We start from the raw sequence: 19,541 nt of genomic DNA, 5'->3' as shown, positions 1-19,541 counted from the left end.
GCATTCTGCAGCGATAAGCCATCCCATTTGGTTTGGGTTTAGTGGGATTATCATTTGTTTTTCAACAGGACAATGATCCAACACACCTCCAGGCTGTGTAAGGACTATTTTACAAAGAAGGAGAGTGATGGAGAGCTGCATCAGATGACCTGGCCTCCACAATCCCCCGACCTCAACCCAATTGAGATGGTTTGGGATGAGTTGGACGACAGAGTGAAGGAAAAGCAGCCAACAAGTGCTAAGCATATGTGGGAACTCCTTCAAGACTTTTGGAAAAGCATTCCAGGTGACGCTGGTTGAGAGAATGCCATGAGTGTGCAAAGCTGTCATCAAGGCAAAGGGTGGCTATTTGAAGAATCTCAAATATAAAATATGTTTGTATTTGTTTAACACTTTTTTGGTTACTACATTATTCCAAATGTGTTATTTCATAGTTTTGATGTCTTCACTATTATTCTACAATGTAAAAAATTGTGAAAATAAAGAAAAACCCTTGAATGAGTAGGTGTGTACAAACTTTTGACTGGTACTGTAAGTACAAATTTAACTTATACTTATAGGATATGTTTCTTCATTTGTAACATTTTGTGGTGATTTCAGAGGTGGTACCACAGGAGTGTTTTCCTGGGGCCCCGAGTTTTCCCTGATCTGTTAGGCTAACCTAACCAGGTAAAACTCCAAACCCAGGGTATGACATAGTAATAAATCAGATGTAAAACGGTTTTATATGGGCTATGATGGGACCAGATTTTTTCTAATCAGGTCACATAGTAAAATAATTATAATAGACAACAACTGTGATTGGAAAATAGAACTAACAGGGCTGAGCTTGATTTATGCAGGGTTAGTTCTATTGTCCATCGCAGTTGTTTTCTAGTTTTCTTTTAACGAAGCGTCCACTGTTGGAACATTGCTGCGGGGACTTGCTGACATACACTACATGACTAAAAGTATGTGGACACCTGCTCGTCGAACATCGCATTCCAAAATCATGGGCATTAATATGGAGTTGGTCCCCCCTTTGCTGCTATAAGAGCCTCCACTTTTCTGGGAAGGCTTTCCACTAGATGTTGGAAAATTGCTGTGGGGACATTCAGCCACAAGAGCATTAGTGAGGTCGGGCACTGATGTTGGGCGATTAGGCCTGGCTCGCAGTCTGCGTTCCAATTCATCCCAAAGGTGTTTGATGGGGTTGAGGTCAGGGCTTTGTGCAGGCTAGTCAAGTTGTTCCACACAGATCTCAACAAATTATTTCTGTATGATCCTCGCTTTTTGCATGGAGGCATTGTCATGCTGGAACAGGAAAGGGCCTTCCCCAAACTGTTGCCACAATGTTGGAAGCACAGAATCGTCTAGAATGTCATTGTATGCTGTAGTGTTAAGATTTCCCTTCACTGGAACTAAGGGGCTATGGTGGCAAAAATTGCTGTAATAATGTTTATCTAGTGTATCTATGCATTTAATTAAAGTCTGTTATAATGTTTATCCAGTGTATCTATGCATTTAACTAAAGTAATATGATGTACTAATGAGACTTGCTCCCACTGCTAGAACACTTCCCCTTTGTCTATGTGACTGTCTCTTTTTTACTTTTTCTCATAAAAACTGTGACCCAACTCTTCTTCGTTGGGCTCTTAACTCTGCACCTGTGTGATTGTTAACCGCTCCAGAATTGCAATTGTTATAATAAAATAAGTGGTTTTGAAGAATCTGCAGTCTCTCTTCCTTTCTGGTTAGAATTTCCACCACAGAGCCTAGCCCGAACCATGAAGAACAGCCCCAGACCATTATTCCTCCTCCACCAAACTTGACAGTTGGCACTATGCATTTGGGCAGGTAGCGTTCTCCTGGCATCCGCCAAACCCAGATTTCGCATCGGACTGCCAGATGGTGAAGCATGATTCATCACTCCAGAGAACGCGTTTCCACTGCTCCAGAGTCCAATGGCGGTGAGCTTTACACCACTCCAGCCGATGTGTGCGGCTGCTAGACCATGGAAACCCATTTCATGAAGCTCCCGACGAACAGTTCTTGTGTGGCCTACCACTTCACGGCTGAGCCGTTGTTGCTCCTAGACGTTTCCACTTGACAATAACAGCACTTACAGTTGACTGGGGCAGCTCTAGCAGGACAGAAATTTGACGAACTGACTTGTTGGAAAGGTGGCATCCTATGACGTTGCCAAGTTGAAAGTCACTGAGCTCTTCAGTAAGGCCATTCTACTGCCAATGTTTGTCTATGGAGATTGCATGCTTGTGTGCTCGATTGTATACACCTGTCAGCAAGGGTGTGTGGCTGAAATAGCCGAAGCCACTAATTTGAAGGGGTGTCCACCTACTTTTGTATATATAGTGTATCTCAAAATGTGGACTTAATTTCTTGACATTTTTAGATAGTATTGACATAAAAAATAATAATTGGTGGTGGGAATGGGCTTCCATACAAAATACATGTAATTATTTCCCCCTTATAATAGCCCAAAGGCTATATTTTGTAACACAATGCCTGCAATAAAAAACATAAGGATAGAGAGAGAGAGAGAGAGAGAGAGAGAGAGAGAGAGAGAGAGAGAGAGAGAGAGAGAGAGAGAGAGATCTTACAGGTGTTGCCTACACATGGAGGGATTGGAAGCTTTTTCAACGTGGTTTGATGGATAGAAAACATCAGTTCCTCAAAGTAACTAGGTTTTTATAAACACAAGGTTGCTCAATGTTCAACACTGAACAGCAACTTGGACAAGCTAACAAAGGCGACAAAAACATTTCTAGCAACTTCGGGTTGGTTATTTCCCTAATTTATGGAGATCTATGTTGGACTTTATAAGTAACCTGGCTGTACTGATCTCAGTCGAAACGGGAAATTACCGTAGAGGTGGTGGTGAGAAGAAGTGATTTCTTATTCCTTCACTTCACTTTCCGGCCATCTCCTGCTTAAAAAGTGCGCGCGCCTTCGGCTATTCATTTGGCACGCGAAGTTCCTCGCTGAGTGTCATCGCACGAGGAGGATTCGTACCTGGATAGACTCGATTCAAAGACGCCTGGTGGAGAAATCTTCTTGACCCCAGTTTCACTATAGTAGGAAGACAGAAAGTGAGTAAAAATACGGTGCGGTGCATGCTTTTCGATTTTATGTGTCGGTTCCCCAGATTTGTCATGGAGAGAGTGAGACATGTTTGAACAGTGATAAAAACGAAGAGAAATACTGTAGGCTACCTATAAGCTAATAATAATTCGATAAATAAGTATATAACAAATAACATTTGATAATTGGAAATGAATTAAATTCCTTTAAACATGCTGTTAGTTATATATGTAGGGATTGCTTTGGATGAATATAAAACTACATTTTGTCAGATTAATTGGATTTTTACCCAGTAAGATCTCATAAACGATTTCAATAATTGCCTTATTTGTGCATTTATCTTATAACATCTGAAAAGAGGACCGAAAATAAAACAGTGTCCTCCATGTAGAAAATACCAGTTGTTTTAAATGAGAGTGGTCAGTGTCAAACCTCAAGGACTTTAGATTTTTAGGGTGGATAATTATATTCATTGGATGGGATAATAAAAAAAAGCTCAACCAATAGAAACACTATATGAATGTATTTTTGTTCTTCATCTTTCCACAGACTTTGTGAGTCCCAGAATAGAGGAATATACCTTGGATCACAAAATAAAGATATTATTGCTTCCTCTCCCCGGCACCCTCCAATTAAACCAGGACACCCTATAATACTACCACCCTATAAACACAGAGGACTAAAATGATTATGACAGGAAGGGAACTCTGAATACATCGACTTTATTTTTTCCTTCTCTTCCCATCTTTTCCCTCTCAGTCATGACACATTTAGTTCAGAGACACCTCTATTAGGTGAGATTCTGTCCTTCTTAGGGGGACATTAAGGAAAGCAGAAGTGTTCTATTGAAGAAGAGACTGTGAATTACTCTTTATTAAACAAACCACAATTGCCAACTACAGTACATAATTAGCTGAATTTGGCACCTGATATCGAATCAGTGAGCTCTGGATAAGTTCTGATGTCATAAGTTAACTATTGTACCTTCTCTTGAGCTGGGTTTGGTTGATGTTTGATGCACAGAAAAGAGAAGGAATTTGATCAAAGCGAAGAAGAACTCTGGAAGACAAGAACTGGAAAAAACGGGTGAAAGAGGCTAAATGAAATAAATGATGTTTTCTCTAACCTATCCAACACAATCCAAACCAGATCTTTGTCCAGAACAACTACAACACAGTGTTGTCTGATCACTGATTTTAAAAGAGTTAAATCCTGCTCCTTCACCACCCCTTCCCGTCGTCATCCCCCTCTCCCTTGTTGTTCCTCTCTTCCCTTTGTCATTGATCTCTCCGTCCGCTATCTTCCTTTTCTCGCCCACATTCTACTCATGGTGTCTCAACGGACCCTCTCTATTGGCTGCTGATGCCTGTTCTCCTAGTCTAAGAGCACCACATTCATACAGCAGCCAAACCTCTCCATACACTCCTTCTAGTCTTTCATCCACCCATCCCTCCTTCCACTCTTTCATATTCTGTCTCTCTATAGTTCACCCTGGCACCCGGCACCATTCCGTCTAAAGGGGAGGAGGACTTTCTGACCCTGGCCTCCTCTCGTCTCAGCCGCTGGAAGTGTGTCATCGGAGCCGCCGTGGGCGTGGCCATGGTCCTACTCCTCCTGATCGCCATCCCCCTATTGGTCCACACCACCAAAGGGGGAGGAGCTAACCCAGGAAGTGGCGGAGGGGGGACCCATTATGAGATGCTGGGGAGCTGCAGAATGGTCTGTGACCCATATAGTACTGCCCAACCAGGCCAGGAGCTGACAGCCGTGTCCCCCCAACCGGACTACCCTGGACGGAAGAAAACGGGGTACAGCGGGGTCCCTGGGATCTCTGGTCCTCCAGGTGCCCGAGGGCCCCCTGGGGAACCAGGCAAGCCAGGCCCACAGGGGCCTCCCGGCCCTGGACCTAATGGTTACGTCCCCTCCTTCTACAGCCCCAAGATTGCCTTCTATGCAGGGCTAAGGAAACAGCACGAGGGCAGCGAGGTGTTGAAGTTTGATGATGAGGTGACCAATGTAGGGAACTACTATGAGCCTAGTACTGGGAAGTTCACCTGTCCTCTACCAGGTATCTACTACTTCACCTACCATGTTCTGATGAGGGGCGGAGATGGGACCAGCATGTGGGCCGACCTGAAGAAGAATGGACAGGTAGGAGAGAGAGAGTGTGTGCATGTGGGTGTGCGTGCGTGCATGTATGTTTGTCCAAGCAACACATCTCCATTGACCATTGCCTCAGAATCACTAATTGACTCACTTTCACCTTTGCTATACATCATCGGTCACTTTCAATTCACATCACATTTCCCTGTATCTATGGGCCGCAGCAACACGGCAGCAAAATATAGAACTAAGAAAATATTTTCCCTCATTAAAGAGAAGTCATGCTTTAAAATCACAATTTACACTTTAAAATCACAGCTACTAATATTTGCATTCCCACAAGCCATAGCCAAATGACAAGTGGCAGTATGCTGCCGTCGGTCTTCGCCAAAGGAAAGTAAAATGAGTCGATATCATACACCAGGCCTGCGTCCCAAATGGCACCCTATTCCCTATATAGTGCACTATATAGGGCCCATAGGAATAGGGTGCTATTTGGGATACAGGCTGTCACTATGCGGACGAGTCAGCTTACACGTCAGATAGATAAATAAATAATGAAAGTGAAACTGACAGGCCACTCATCCACTCATCCCTCGTTCCCTGTTCTCTCTTTCCCCTGGTACTAATTAAAGATAGAGGGCCTGATGGTGGGAAGAGGAACAAATAATTGGAGAGGAAAAGAAGAGGTGTGGGATAAATCACAGGGATTTAATTTGAGGACTTTAACACGGCTATGTTTTCATCTTAATTAATCAGACAGTCACCTTACTCTTTCTTTTAACAGTGTGGCATTTAGTCCTTTAAATGTGTCCAAAGCCTGAGTAAATGTATTTGGCTACCAGTTAGCGATATCAGATATATTGTCATTCCAGTCATCTCATCACCCTGTTAAATCATTCATAACTCCTAGATTAGATCCCCTGAAACACCACCCCCACCCCCCCACTCTTGCCTCCGCTCTACCCCCCCGTATGCCCCTCTCCTGCCTCTACCACCCTCTACCCCCTCCTCTGCCCCACCTCCCTCTACCCCTTCTCCTCCACTTCTACCCCCCTCTCCCTCCACTCGTCCTTGTCCATTGATTGTCCATAAATTATAGTTTCACTCAACTCAATTATTTAACGTCACAGAGACCCAGGTCCATCTCACAACCATCAGGTGGTCCCATTTATTTTAACAGTTTATATAGAGATCAGATCTCATATTAGAAATCAGTTTAAAGGGACACTTCACCACTTTTTACCCTCATATTCATTATCTCCAGCACAATATCAGTGTTTATGTTCCACTCTAAATATAAGAAGATTATTTTTCGAGTTACCTTGACTGCAGCCTAGTCGATTCCCCAGACAGTTTTTTGGGATATGTATTTCGCTTACTTAATCTCGGAAACCTAGAGCTAAAATCTTGCCTAGTTGCATCTGAGGATTTGTCCAAATGGTCAGTGACGAAAAACCAGCACACCAGGACAATGTTTCTTTGTTAGTTGTTGCTTCCCACAGTCTGTTGACAGACGCTACGATACCATTTATGTTACATGCATCTGTCCACGTGAGAGATTAGATGTATGTAGATAGAAGTGTGGTGTAAATGAATCACTACTGTTCTGCTGTGTGGTCTTATTCTTGTAAAAGTTGAAATTGGAGTTGGAGATCATTGATTAGAAATGCCTGACCTGTGTCTATTAATTCCCGTCTGTCACATAAACTGATTGAGATGGTGGTTGCCTGACCAAGAATAAAGTAATGTCCTTTTGAACTCTGTATGCTGTCTCGTGTCCAAGTCTTATCTTTCTTTTACCTGATGTTCACTCTTCGAACCCTCCAAATGGTGCATTACATTCTGAACAACTGAGGCAGAAGAGCTCTATGCCTGAGGCTATATCCCTGTCAGTCGATTGATGGTACAGTATGTACAAAATGGCCGCTGTGTCCAACAGGCTGTATTCCTTCTGACTTTAGAGTCAAAGGACATCTTCTTCCATTGCTGCAGGTGCAGCAGTATTGCAACTTTGTGAGAAAGTTGTGTGTGTCCCAAATGGCAGCCTATTATCTATATAATGCACTTTTTACTGCAGCCTATAGGGCTCAAGTAGTGTACTATAGGGAATAGGGTGCCATTTGGGATGCGCACCATAGTGTCTGTCTATAGCCGTGGGTTTAAAGGTTCATAAACACAAAATATCAAAGTTGTGAAAATTCATTCTTCATAACCACAAGGGCACTGAGCTGGTCTGAAAATATCAACTTGGAGAAAATGCGTTCCATCCTGAAAATCAATGTGAACACCCACACACCCACCATGCTTCTCTCATTTATGGTGCTACATTATAACTACTTCTTACTCAACATTTACATAGTTACATTCTGTTTCCAGACACCTGCTGATGACTTTGTACATCTATCAATGCCTCAATTATTTTCCATGCTCTGGTCAGTGTCCGTATGGTAGTTGTTTCTAAATGAGACGCAGGTCACGGAGTCTACACTGGACATGAAGCATGTCTACATCCAGCCAGCCAGCTAAAGGTTCAGTTAAGCCCTGTGTGGCTGTCCAGTGTCAACTCTAAGGCAGATTAATTAAGTGTGTGTGTGTGTGTGTGTGTGTGTGTGTGTGTGTGTGTGTGTGTGTGTGTGTGTGTGTGTGTGTGTGTGTGTGTGTGTGTGTGTGTGTGTGTGTGTGTGTGTGTGTGTGTGTGTATGGAGCTATGGCTATGGCGCCCATACGGCTACAGTCTACTGGTCAAACTTTATTACATCTTAGATATGTTATAGAGTCAGCGACTGTATGTGGCTGTTAGTAGTGGTGTATATGCTATATGTGGTGGTTAACAGTTTAAAAACCAATCAGATTAATTAACTGATTCATCCACTCCACTGTAGAGGTAATATATTCTGTTACCATAACATAAACATAGATTTGACCAAGGTAATGATATATACACAATAAATATATGCTAAATATATTTACTCTTAGCAATGTGTTTTCTCATATATCATTTAAATAACAACAACGATTGATTGTCATCTGTAAAGGTTAGCTGGTCATTCTGATAGACGTCCGTAGTGACAAGCCAATATTACATTAGCATCTCATGTTGCTGGTGACCGTGATGCTGTGTTACTGTGACTTCCCATTGACACCCAGCATATGTCATCCTCCGCATTATTTTGGGCAAACTGGGAAGTGGTGCTTTGTTCCTCAGGCATATAGTCTGCACTTAAAAATGCTGGAATGTGGCCACTTTTGATTTCCCCAAGCATTCAACACTATAAGTCTATTATTTTGTACGATTTTTAACATGATTTATTATGCATGTATAAAGCATGATATTTGGGTGCAGGGGCTTTTATGGTAGAAATATTGCTCCAATATGTGAAAGGATTATTTATGTAGGTCTGCTATTTTTGCTGGTAATGGTGAAATGACAGAGAGACAAACAGACGTGAGGGAGGCATGGTAGGATTATGAAGGAGATGAATGTGGAGGTGGGGGTTGAGTGGGAGCAAGAGAGAGAGAGAGAGAGAGAGAGAGAGAGAGAGAGAGAGAGAGAGAGAGAGCGGGAGAGAGAGAGAGAGAGAGAGAGAGAGAGAGAGAGAGAGAGAGAGAGAGAGAGAGAGAGAGAGAGAGAGAGAGAGAGAGAGAGAGAGAGAGAGAGAGAGAGCAACAGGGGGATGGAGATGGCCAGGAGAGGGGGAGTGAGCTCCTCCATGTGAGGCCGCCACACTGAGCTGATCTTGGGGCTGTGAGGAGCAATGGGGCCCCTGGGGCCAGCCTAGAGCCTGGGGCTGTCTCTCGCGCTGTGTCTGGCTGGGTCTGGCCCTTTCATCACAGAGTCTCTGGTAAACGGTCCTGGATAGGAGGGTGGGAGGGAGGGAGGGAGGGAGGGAGGGGGAGCAGCTGCACTGTCATTTCATATACAACCTGGGATGTGTGAATGTGTGTGTAGAAAGAGACAGACAAGGGTAGACGAAAGGAGAAAGAGAAAACAGAAGGACCAGAGGGTTGATAGGAGGAGGGTGATGGTGAAGGAGGGCTGGGGGTGGCTAGGGTAACAAACTGATCAAGCATGGCTATTCTGTGAAACCAGCAGGGAGATGTGGGGGTATACAAAGTCTTGTTTTTATCTGTAGTGCCTTGGTTCAGTGGTGATAAAACTGACAGGATTCATTGGCAGTGATATACTGACCTATTAGAGCGAAGCCAATAGAAAAGTAGCTCTTAAACTTACCTAGGGGACTCTCTCTCTCTGCTGCAGTAGAAATAAAAAAAAATTATTGAAAAGGTTTTCGCTACCCCAAGAGGACTCTTGGTTGGGTATTAGAGGGAAACAAGTTACTTTAGCATTGCACTGTTTTCTAGAGTTTTGTTGGCATTTTACATGAATGAGGGTGAGTGCCAACAACATCTAGTGGACTACCTTCTTATAAATACAGTTTACTATGTAAGTGGCATTACTGTGATATGCAAAATATCTCAATTTGCAAGATATTATACTTTGGGATAAATTGTAAATTTTGATAACATATGGTAAGGTTTCTCTTCTTCTACTCACGGTTTGTTTTTGGTATTTTACATAAACAGTCTTATACAATAACAGTCTAGACTACTAGGTAAGTACATGTAATTAAAATCAAATAAAAGTGTATTGGTTGCGTACCCAGATTTGTATATATACAGTGCATTTGGAAAGTATTCAGACCCTTTACCCTTTTCCACATTTTGTTACGTTACAGCCTTATTCTAAAATGGATTAAATTAATTGTTTTCCTCATCAATCTACACACGATACCCCATAATGACAAAGTGAAAACAGGTTTTTAGAAATTTCAGCAAATGTATTAAAAATAAAAAACATAAATACTTATTTAAATAAGTATTCAGACCCTTTGCTATGAGACTCAAAATTGAGCTCAGGTGCATCCTGTTTCCATTGATCATCCTTGAGATATATATATATATATTTTTTTTTTTTTTCAGCTTAAATATTGCAGAAAGATTGTAGTTTCCATCAATGCAATTGTCTGCATAATTTCCAATCCCCATATATGTTTTTGTTAATATATATATATATATATATATATATATATATATATATATATATATATATATATATATATATATATATATATATATATAGTACCAGTCAAAAGTTTGAACACACTTACTCATTCCAGGGTTATTCTTTATTTTTACATTGTAGAATAATAGTGAAGACATCAAAACTATGAAATAACACATATGGAATCATGTAGTAACCAAAAAAGTGTTAAATAAATCAAACTATATTTTATATTTGAGATTCTTCAAAGTAGCCACCGTTTGCCTTGATGACAGGTTTGCACACTCTTGGCATTCTGCTTCACCTGTTTTTTTGCGCAGTCTGTACACACTACATCAGTCACTCATTCACAATTTGACAAGCACTTGATCATGCCTAGATTTTCACGGCGGCATCCCCTTTGTGTGGCCGTAATGCATCCTAAAGAAATCCATGCCTTTTGCGGCCAGTGGCCGTTGTGCCCTTCTCCCTGAGTGCTGTGCGCTCCATCACGTGATCGGGTCTTTCTCACAGGCTACAAGTGAAGACAGACACATCGGGGACGCAACTGCTTTTCCTAGGTGCATATTGAAGATATTGGAAGAACTGTCCACATTTACAATGGGGAAAAAAGTATTTAGTCAGCCACCAATTGTGCAAGTTCTCCCACTTAAAAAGATGAGAGAGGCCTGTAATTTTCATCATAGGTACACGTCAACTATGACAGACAAAATGAGAAAAATTATCCAGAAAATCACATTGTAGGATTTTTTATGAATTTATTTGCAAATTATGGTGGATAATAAGTATTTGGTCAATAACAAAAGTTTCTCAATACTTTGTTATATACCCTTTGTTGGCAATGACATAGGTCAAACGTTTTCTGTAAGTCTTCACAAGGTTTTCACACACTGTTGCTGGTATTTTGGCCCATTCCTCCATGCAGATCTCCTCTAGAGCAGTGATGTTTTGGGGCTGTCGCTGGGCAACATGGACTTTCAACTCCCTCCAAAGATGTTCTATGGGGTTGAGATCTGGAGACTGGCTAGGCCACTCCAGGACCTTGAAATGCTTCTTACGAAGCCACTCCTTTGTTGCCTGGGCGGTGTGTTTGGGATCATTGTCATGCTGAAAGACCCAGCCACGTTTCATCTTCAATGCCCTTGCTGATGGAAGGAGGTTTTCACTCAAAATCTCATGATACATGGCCCCATTCATTCTTTCTTTTACACGGATCAGTCGTCCTGGTCCCTTTGCAGAAAAACAGCCCCAAAGCATGATGTTTCCACCCCCATGCTTCACAGTAGGTATGGTGTTCTTTGGATGCAACTCAGCATTCTTTGTCCTCCAAACACGACGAGTTGAGTTTTTACCAAAAAGTTATATTTTGGTTTCATCTGACCATATGACATTCTCCCAATCCTCTTCTGGATCATCCAAATGCACTCTAGCAAACTTCAGATGGGCCTGGACATGTACTGGCTTAAGCAGGGGGACACGTCTGGCACTGCAGGATTTGAGTCCCTGGCGGCGTAGTGTGTTACTGATGGTAGGCTTTGTTACTTTGGTCCCAGCTCTCTGCAGGTCATTCACTAGGTCCCCCCGTGTGGTTCTGGGATTTTTGCTCACCGTTCTTGTGATCATTTTGACCCCACGGGGTGAGATCTTGCGTGGAGCCCCAGATCGAGGGAGATTATCAGTGGTCTTGTATGTCTTCCATTTCCTAATAATTGCTCCCACAGTTGATTTCTTCAAACCAAGCTGCTTACCTATTGCAGATTCAGTATTCCCAGCCTGGTGCAGGTCTACAATTTTGTTTCTGGTGTCCTTTGACAGCTCTTTGGTCTTGGTCATAGTGGAGTTTGGAGTGTGACTGTTTGAGGTTGTGTACAGGTGTCTTTTATACTGATAACAAGTTCAAACAGGTGCCATTAATACAGGTAACGAGTGGAGGACAGAGGAGCCTCTTAAAGAAGAAGTTACAGGTCTGTGAGAGCCAGAAATCTTGCTTGTTTGTAGGTGACCAAATACTTATTTTCCACCATAATTTGCAAATAAATTCATTAAAAATCCTACAATGTGATTTTCTGGATTTTTTCTCCTCAATTTGTCCGTCATAGTTGACGTGTACCTATGATGAAAATTACAGGCCTCTCTCATCTTTTTAAGTGGGAGAACTTGCACAATTGGTGGCTGACTAAATACTTTTTTCCCCACTGTACTTTTCGTCAGCCAACAAGATGAGCAGGCCTAACGAACAGCAAAAGCACTAGCCTATGCCAATCTACTATCCCCCATAGTACAAAGGTCGACCTATTCTATTCTGTGCGAGAAATAGATATTCAGAACATAGTCTGGGACAGTTGTGGAATGCATTAGATCCTAAATTAATACAACCACTAGCATCCCCCAAAAAATTTTACGCAATGTGGCTGACGCAACAGATCAGAACGTTTAGCTTAAAATGTTGATAAACTATTAGGCTATTTCTTCACATTATAAGCGAAGCAATGCGCACATGGTAGTAGGCTATAAGCGTGAATGTTACATTAGCGGAAAACACCATTATCAAAAGTGACCGCAAATGCAATTATGCATGTAATGCTTTTATTATAAAGGTGCATTTTTAGGGTGAAAATGACCTTCCCCAAACTTGAAACTCACGCGCTGCTTATGTATGCCAGTTAGGCTCTACACCCCTTGTAAAGCGGATTAATGTGCTTAATTTTAAGAAGTTATTTGGCCACTTTAGTTGTGATACAATTCCTTATTTAAACATATGGGCCTATGGGCTAGGCTACATGAGGTGTGCGACTATGATTAGAAAAAGTTGCAAAAAAAGGCATTGTTTCTTATGCTGGGCATCATTCACAAGTGATAATATATAATTCACAAGTGATAGGCTAATATTGTCACCCATCAGACTATTCTTAATTTAATCTTGTCATTACATATACTAAATAATATATGTGTGACATTTGTTTTGATTTAGAATGGACCATTATAATGCACCTGTATCGAAACAGGAGCAGCAGGAAAAAATACGTCATCTACGCACTTAAATAGCGAATGGAGGACGCTTTTCCCTGTTGTTTATTTTCATGCCAGCCAGGTAGGCTATACTCCTGTTGTAAATATAAGCAATGTGCTTAATATTAGTAGGCCTAGCCTATAGAAAGCTGATCCTCCTCTTTTTAGTAGAGGCCATCACTCGGTTTTCTCCCGCAATTGCATAGCCTATTGAAATGTTGTCTCATGAAGTGTTTGATTATATTTTGAAATACATTTGCATTGATGTCAGAGTGATTAGAGGGACAATAGAGTGCTGAGTACTAGGCAGTTAGCAAGTTTGGTAGGCTACTAATGACCATCAGCAGCATCAGAGCTTGGAGAAGCCTAATTACCGTGACTAAATGGTCACGTGGAATTTGACTGCCTTCATGACATAATACGGTCACCGTAACAGCCCTAGTTGCACCCCCTTTTTCCCTCAGAACAGCCTCAAGGCTTACAAACCCTTTTTTAACCTGTCTCCTGCCCTTCATCTACACTGATTGAAGTGGATTTCACAAGTGATATCAATAAGGGATCATAGCTTTCACCTGGATTCACCTGGTCAGTCTATGTCATGGAAAGAGCATGATCTCTATTTTGAGAGATTTATATTTCATAATCATGAACTCTTTTATTGGTTGCCTTGAAGTCTCAAATACAGGTTACATCACGTCTTCAAATTAGACAGAAATCCCACCCATTTTAGCTCATATTGAAATCCAGCATGCATACAGAGTCAAGCACCATATATAGGCAGAGCCAGAGCTTCCTTAGCTATAGTACTCTGAAGGGTAATTATGTTATATTTCAGCAGCTCTACCATATCCATGTCTGCGCCCCAAATGGCATCCTATTCCCTATTTAGTGCACTTCTTTTGACCAGAGTCCATTAGGGCTCTGGTCAAAAGTAGTGCTCTATGTAGGGAATAAGATGCCATTTGGGAAACAACCCATGTCACTTAGAGTTAATACAGGTGCTGGTCATTACAGAGTGGGCCAGGTGACTGACATTTTAACACGGCCGTATGAAATCGCTTGACCTTTCAGGTGATCTATTAAAAGATTATGGGATTAAAGATAAGAAAGACCCAGGGATATATTAAATCAAAGGGAATAATGGCAGCATGTCCATATTGCACATTGTATTGAGGTCCCCACCACTTCGCCCCCATAATTTCCAGATAATGTACAGATCGTCAGCGTGGGACTATAAATTAATCGATTAATGAAAGCACCACCACAAAGTTAATGAGGGGTTAGGGGAGATGTTGCGCTTAAGAAGTATAGCATAACATACAGTATTACCTCTCCGTGATATATTCTAAAGCATGGCTGCATTAGTATAGGCAAGACCATTGATGGCAAGGGCAGGGGAAAAACTGCTGTCACTATGTCACCACCATGTCACCACCATAACCTCTAGCTCCAACCACGTCATGTCCCCTAACAGCAATGAGGAAAACTACCACAAACACAGACACATACAGGTGGAGTTAACATGGGAAATATCCCCTGGAGGAATCACATCACATGACAGTCTCTGGATTAATTAATGAGTATACTGATTTCACGTAACTCAAACAGACATCGATATTTAGTACACGAATACAACGTCTAGACCAGGGGTCTCCAACCCTGCTCCTGGACAGCTACCCTCCTGTAGCTTTTCGCTCCAACCCCAGTTGTAACTAACCTGATTCAGTTTATCAACCAGCTAATTATTAGAATGAGGTGTGCTAGATTAGGACGGTAGCTCTCCAGGAACAGGGTTGGAGAGCCCTGGTCTAGACCCATTCTCTTTTTCTCTCTCTAATGCCTTGTTCACTTGTCTGGCCATCATGACATGTGGCATGTCTTGTCTATACATCTGTCTTGTGGTGTGATCTCAGTCTGGCCCTCACACCGCCCGTCTCCCTGTTGCCTCGTCCCTCAGCCCACACATCTATCTTCCTCTCCTCATTCCCTGATTTCTTTCTCTCTTTATGTCAACCACCGTGTCTTCTTTTGCCATCCTTTTACTGTCATGTTTTCTAAGTGGTACGTCTCTGTCATGTTCTTTTTCTTTCGTCCTCCATTGCCCTGGCTCACTGTAGGACTATCCTTCCTTTATGATATCCCTCTACCTATCCCTCTGACTGCCCACTGAGCATAGATGGTGTAAAATAAAACATTCAAATTTACAAACAAGCTCGTCTCAATTCAGACGATATGGTCTGCAGGTAGCCTAGCGGTTAGGAGTGTTGGGCCAGTAACTGAAAGTTTGCTGGTTTGAATCCCCAAGCTGACTAGGTGAAAAATCTGTTGATCGTGCCCTTGAGCAAGGCACTTAACCCTAGTTGCTCTGGATAAGAGTGTCTGCTAAATGATGTAAATGTCTGTTGAGTATGACTTATACAGAATGTGGAGCCAAGAATCAGTGTTCTCTTCTCAGTGTCCGCCCTGAGATTGGAAGGTTGGGGGTTCAATCCCCGGTCATAATAAAGACTAAAAATGGGACCCAATGCCTCTCTGTTTGGCACTCGGCATTAAGGAGATGGAGTAAGGGGTAATGCACTATGGGCCATTCTGGCTCAGACAAGGCTTACTTACTAATGATTAGCCAGGTATGTACACTCTTAGAAAAAAGGGTTATTTAGCTGTCCCCATAGGAGAACCATTTTTGGTTCCAGGTAGAACCCTTTTTGGTTCCAGGTTGAACCCTTTTGGGTTCCATGTAGAACACTTTCTACAGAGGGTTCTACATGGAACCCAAAAGGGTTCAACCTGGAACCAAAAATGGTTCTACCTGCAGCCAAAAAGGGTTCTTCAAAGAGAAGATGAAGGTTCTAGATATCACCTTTTTTTCTAAGTTTAGCATATAGATATCATAATGCACCTTGTTGGAGAGAAGGACATAAAGGCTCACACGTGCTTATAAAGCATTATTATACCTGTCAGCCTTAAGTAAAGTGTTACCAATGACACAGTAAAGTAATGGGATTAAGAGTCATGATGTTAGTTGAGCTGCAGATCATATTCTGAGCCTCTCGTGTTGTGTGGTGTCTTGGAGATGTGCGTCGGTTGTCTGGAGAGCTGACAGAGATTGAGTGGTCTGTGCTCAGTGCTGTGGCTGCCTGGACATGGAGCCTGATAGATCCACTGATGCCAGACAGACATATGTCTACTGAGTTGAGATATAAATCTTATACACTCACTCCTCTCTTTTTTAAGACTGTGATTATAAGATAAGATGTACTTTATTGTCCATGAACTTGCAGAGAACAGAAATGTGTATCGCACAGCTCGCAAACCCATGCATACCCCAAAAGACATGCCACCAGAGCTCTCTTCACAGTCCCCAAGTCCAGAACAGACTATGGGAGGCACACAGTACTACATAGAGCCATGACTACATGGAACTCTATTCCACATCAGGTAACTGATGCAAGCAGTAGAATCAGATTTTAAAAAACAGGTATAAATACACCTTATGGAACACCAGGGACTGTGAAGAGACACACACAAGGATACAGACACATGCATACGCACACATTGTGATATTGTTGTATGGTGGTATTAAACATGTTGTATTGTAGATAGGAAGTGGTGTAATAATGTCATATGATGTACTGTTTTATATTTTGTTTTATATGTGATGTAAGTGCTTTAATATGTTTGAACCCCAGGAAGAGTAGCGGCTGCCTTGCTAATGGGGATCCCTAATAAATACAAATAAATAAAAAAGCACCATAAGAGAAGTAGAGCTGATCACACACACTCTTATTGATCATCAGAGAGCAGCTGTAGCTGTGTATGGGGCTCTCAGGCATATGTAATGAAGCAGAAGGCTGATTGGCAAGTGTAGAATAGATGAAGAAGCGGTTCACATGGGACGATGGGTAGTCTATGGGGATGGAAGTCAGCCAGTCAGGCAGTCAGATCCAGAAACAGAAACAGTATCTTCCACCACCAGCTATTGACCTGGCCCCGGTTTCCCGATGGAACTTTGGCTTACAAGTGTTTTAACAATGCATCTTCCCTACAATGGCCGAAGGATGTAACATACGTTTCCCAAAACACCGCGCAGAGAGAACGTGTGTCGATACTGATAGGATCGAAAGAAAGGCAACGCTGCTCTCGGATCAGCTTTCTCCATTCAAATCTTACCTTAACATTAGAATTGTTCCACAATACTGACGACGGATCAGGTCCTAGAAAGATATTATCACCTATGGCTGCAAATATTGAGGCGGCTTATTCTAACCACAGACATTAAAACCAGTAGATAGTGATAGTGCTGACATCATCCACGGATTCCTATGGAAAACTCCCAATGGCGCATGAAGCCAGAAGTATTTGAATTTGAAGGGCGCCATATTTCTGAATGGGGCTGAATGGCACCAAAAAATTGCTAAGGATCATGGTGAAAGTGGCCGTAACTAGCAAAGGATCATGTTCGAAGTAGTCGTTTTCTTCCTGCCTGAGAGAGTAAATTTATGAGCACACCACACCCCCTTAGGCCCCTTTCTAGTGCAGACCAGGGGTTTGGCACCGCTAGGTTGCTACACAGTAGCCGACCAACAGAACTCGTGACTTCACGCTCCAAACCGGACACTGGGGGCCTGATTCTAACCCTTACCCTATAATAATACACTAAATCAAGATTTAGCACATCATTGCACATGTTAGGCCATACATCATGAAATATATGAGATAAATGAGCCTACAGACAGTAGCCAACAAGTAGCAAAATAGAACTCAATTGATTGAACATTAAATGTATTTCATTATAATTGAAATAGACCTATAGCCTACTGTATTTATATTTTAATGCAGTCATCTCAGTTTTAATTTGAAGCATTTTTTAAAAATATAAATTGAAAGACATTGGCAACTTTGTGTTTGTAGTCAACTTTGTTCTGAAGTTATCAGTGGTCACAGAGAGGCAGATAAACCATGTGATTATATGTTTAGTGGCGATCTTCTGTGTATCAAGTGACGTGGGAGGGCAAAAAAGCATCTAACGACGCACTTAGCTGCTCTACGAGTGGTCTGAGGAAGGCGTTAGATTCCGACCATTTTCACGTGCAACGTTAATAACGATGGTTTGGGAAACAGCTCAGAGATTTTACGATGCTCCTACGACGGTTTTAACAATGAACTTAGCCTTAAGATGCTTTTGGGAAACAGGGCCCTGTTGCTTTATGATGCTAGCCTAGTGCTAGATGCAGAGCTCAATATGCATGGTATTGACTGGCTGTCTGCATCTCAAATGGCAACCTATTCCCTTTATAGTGCACAGCATTTGATCAGGGCAAGTAGAACTGTGGTCAAAATGTGTGCAGGGGATAGAGTGCCATTTAGGGCGCATCTGCTGTCACAGGCCCAGCCTGAGCCTCAGACAGATTCTCATTTGCATGCTGTTGGGGAGCTCAGTCTGTATTGACCCGCAGGCAGTGGATCATTACTTGTTTGTTAACACATTTAATTGGGTTTACTCATGTGGACACGTAGATACACGTGTATGAATTAAGTTACTATTACAATTGCCTATCTTAAAGTTATAACCTTGATGGTTTTAACTGTATTTCAATCCATGACATTTGCTCTGTCTGTTCTGTCCATCCCCTAACTGTCCCTCTGTCTTCCCCTCTGTATGTGCACACGTGTGTGTGTGTATAACAGGTGAAGGCCAGTGCCATTGCCCAGGATGCGGACCAGAACTACGACTATGCGTCCAACAGTGTGATCCTGCATCTAGACGTGGGGGACGAGGTGTGTGTACAGCTGGACGGGGGGAAGGTCCATGGAGGAAACACCAACAAATACAGCACCTTCTCTGGGTTCCTCATCTACCCCGACTGACCCTGATTGACTGTCCCTGCTTTATGATAATCCCACCCACAAACACACTGAACGGATGAAAGGACATGAGTGTAGGGTTTTTCAAATGAAGAAGTGTTTCATGGGTGTGTTGAGTGTTATTAAGCCAATCATGACCAAGTGCATTTATTGACCCCTTGTGTGTGTGAAAATATGGATATCACAACATGTACAGAATAGGTGCATAAGGTTGCATTGAGAAATATACAGCATATGCCATATGTTCCGTCTACTAACATTGTGAGTTGTACATACAGTCCTATCCATGCATTCAGCATTTAGAGCGTGACCAAGGTTGTGAGTGTGTGAATCAAGACCAGGTTAGCACACTGAGCTAGAGCCAAGGCATTAGCTCCGGGAGCCATCACAGTTTTCCAAAGTTCTCAACTTCACTACA

The 19,541-nt window shown here is 42.2% G+C and overlaps 1 protein-coding gene across 1 annotated transcript; it reads left to right on the top strand.

The window, feature by feature from the left end:
• Positions 1–4,677: 4,677 nt before the first annotated feature.
• LOC311119018 (complement C1q-like protein 4) lies at positions 4,678–19,126 on the top strand (the record flags this gene model as incomplete). Its single annotated transcript, XM_084193772.1, has 2 exons — positions 4,678–5,232; positions 18,947–19,126. The coding sequence occupies exons 1-2, from the start codon at positions 4,681–4,683 to the stop codon at positions 19,124–19,126; spliced, it is 732 nt and encodes a 243-aa protein (XP_084049898.1). The 5' UTR covers positions 4,678–4,680.
• Between the last annotated feature and the right edge of the window lie 415 nt (positions 19,127–19,541).

Source organism: Coregonus lavaretus (assembly GCF_964263955.1).
Source record: "Coregonus lavaretus genome assembly, contig: HAP1_SCAFFOLD_3923, whole genome shotgun sequence".
Classification (NCBI taxonomy): domain Eukaryota; kingdom Metazoa; phylum Chordata; class Actinopteri; order Salmoniformes; family Salmonidae; genus Coregonus; species Coregonus lavaretus.
The sequence above is the reverse complement of the archived record's forward strand: the minus strand, read 5'-3'. Positions and strand labels throughout refer to the sequence as shown.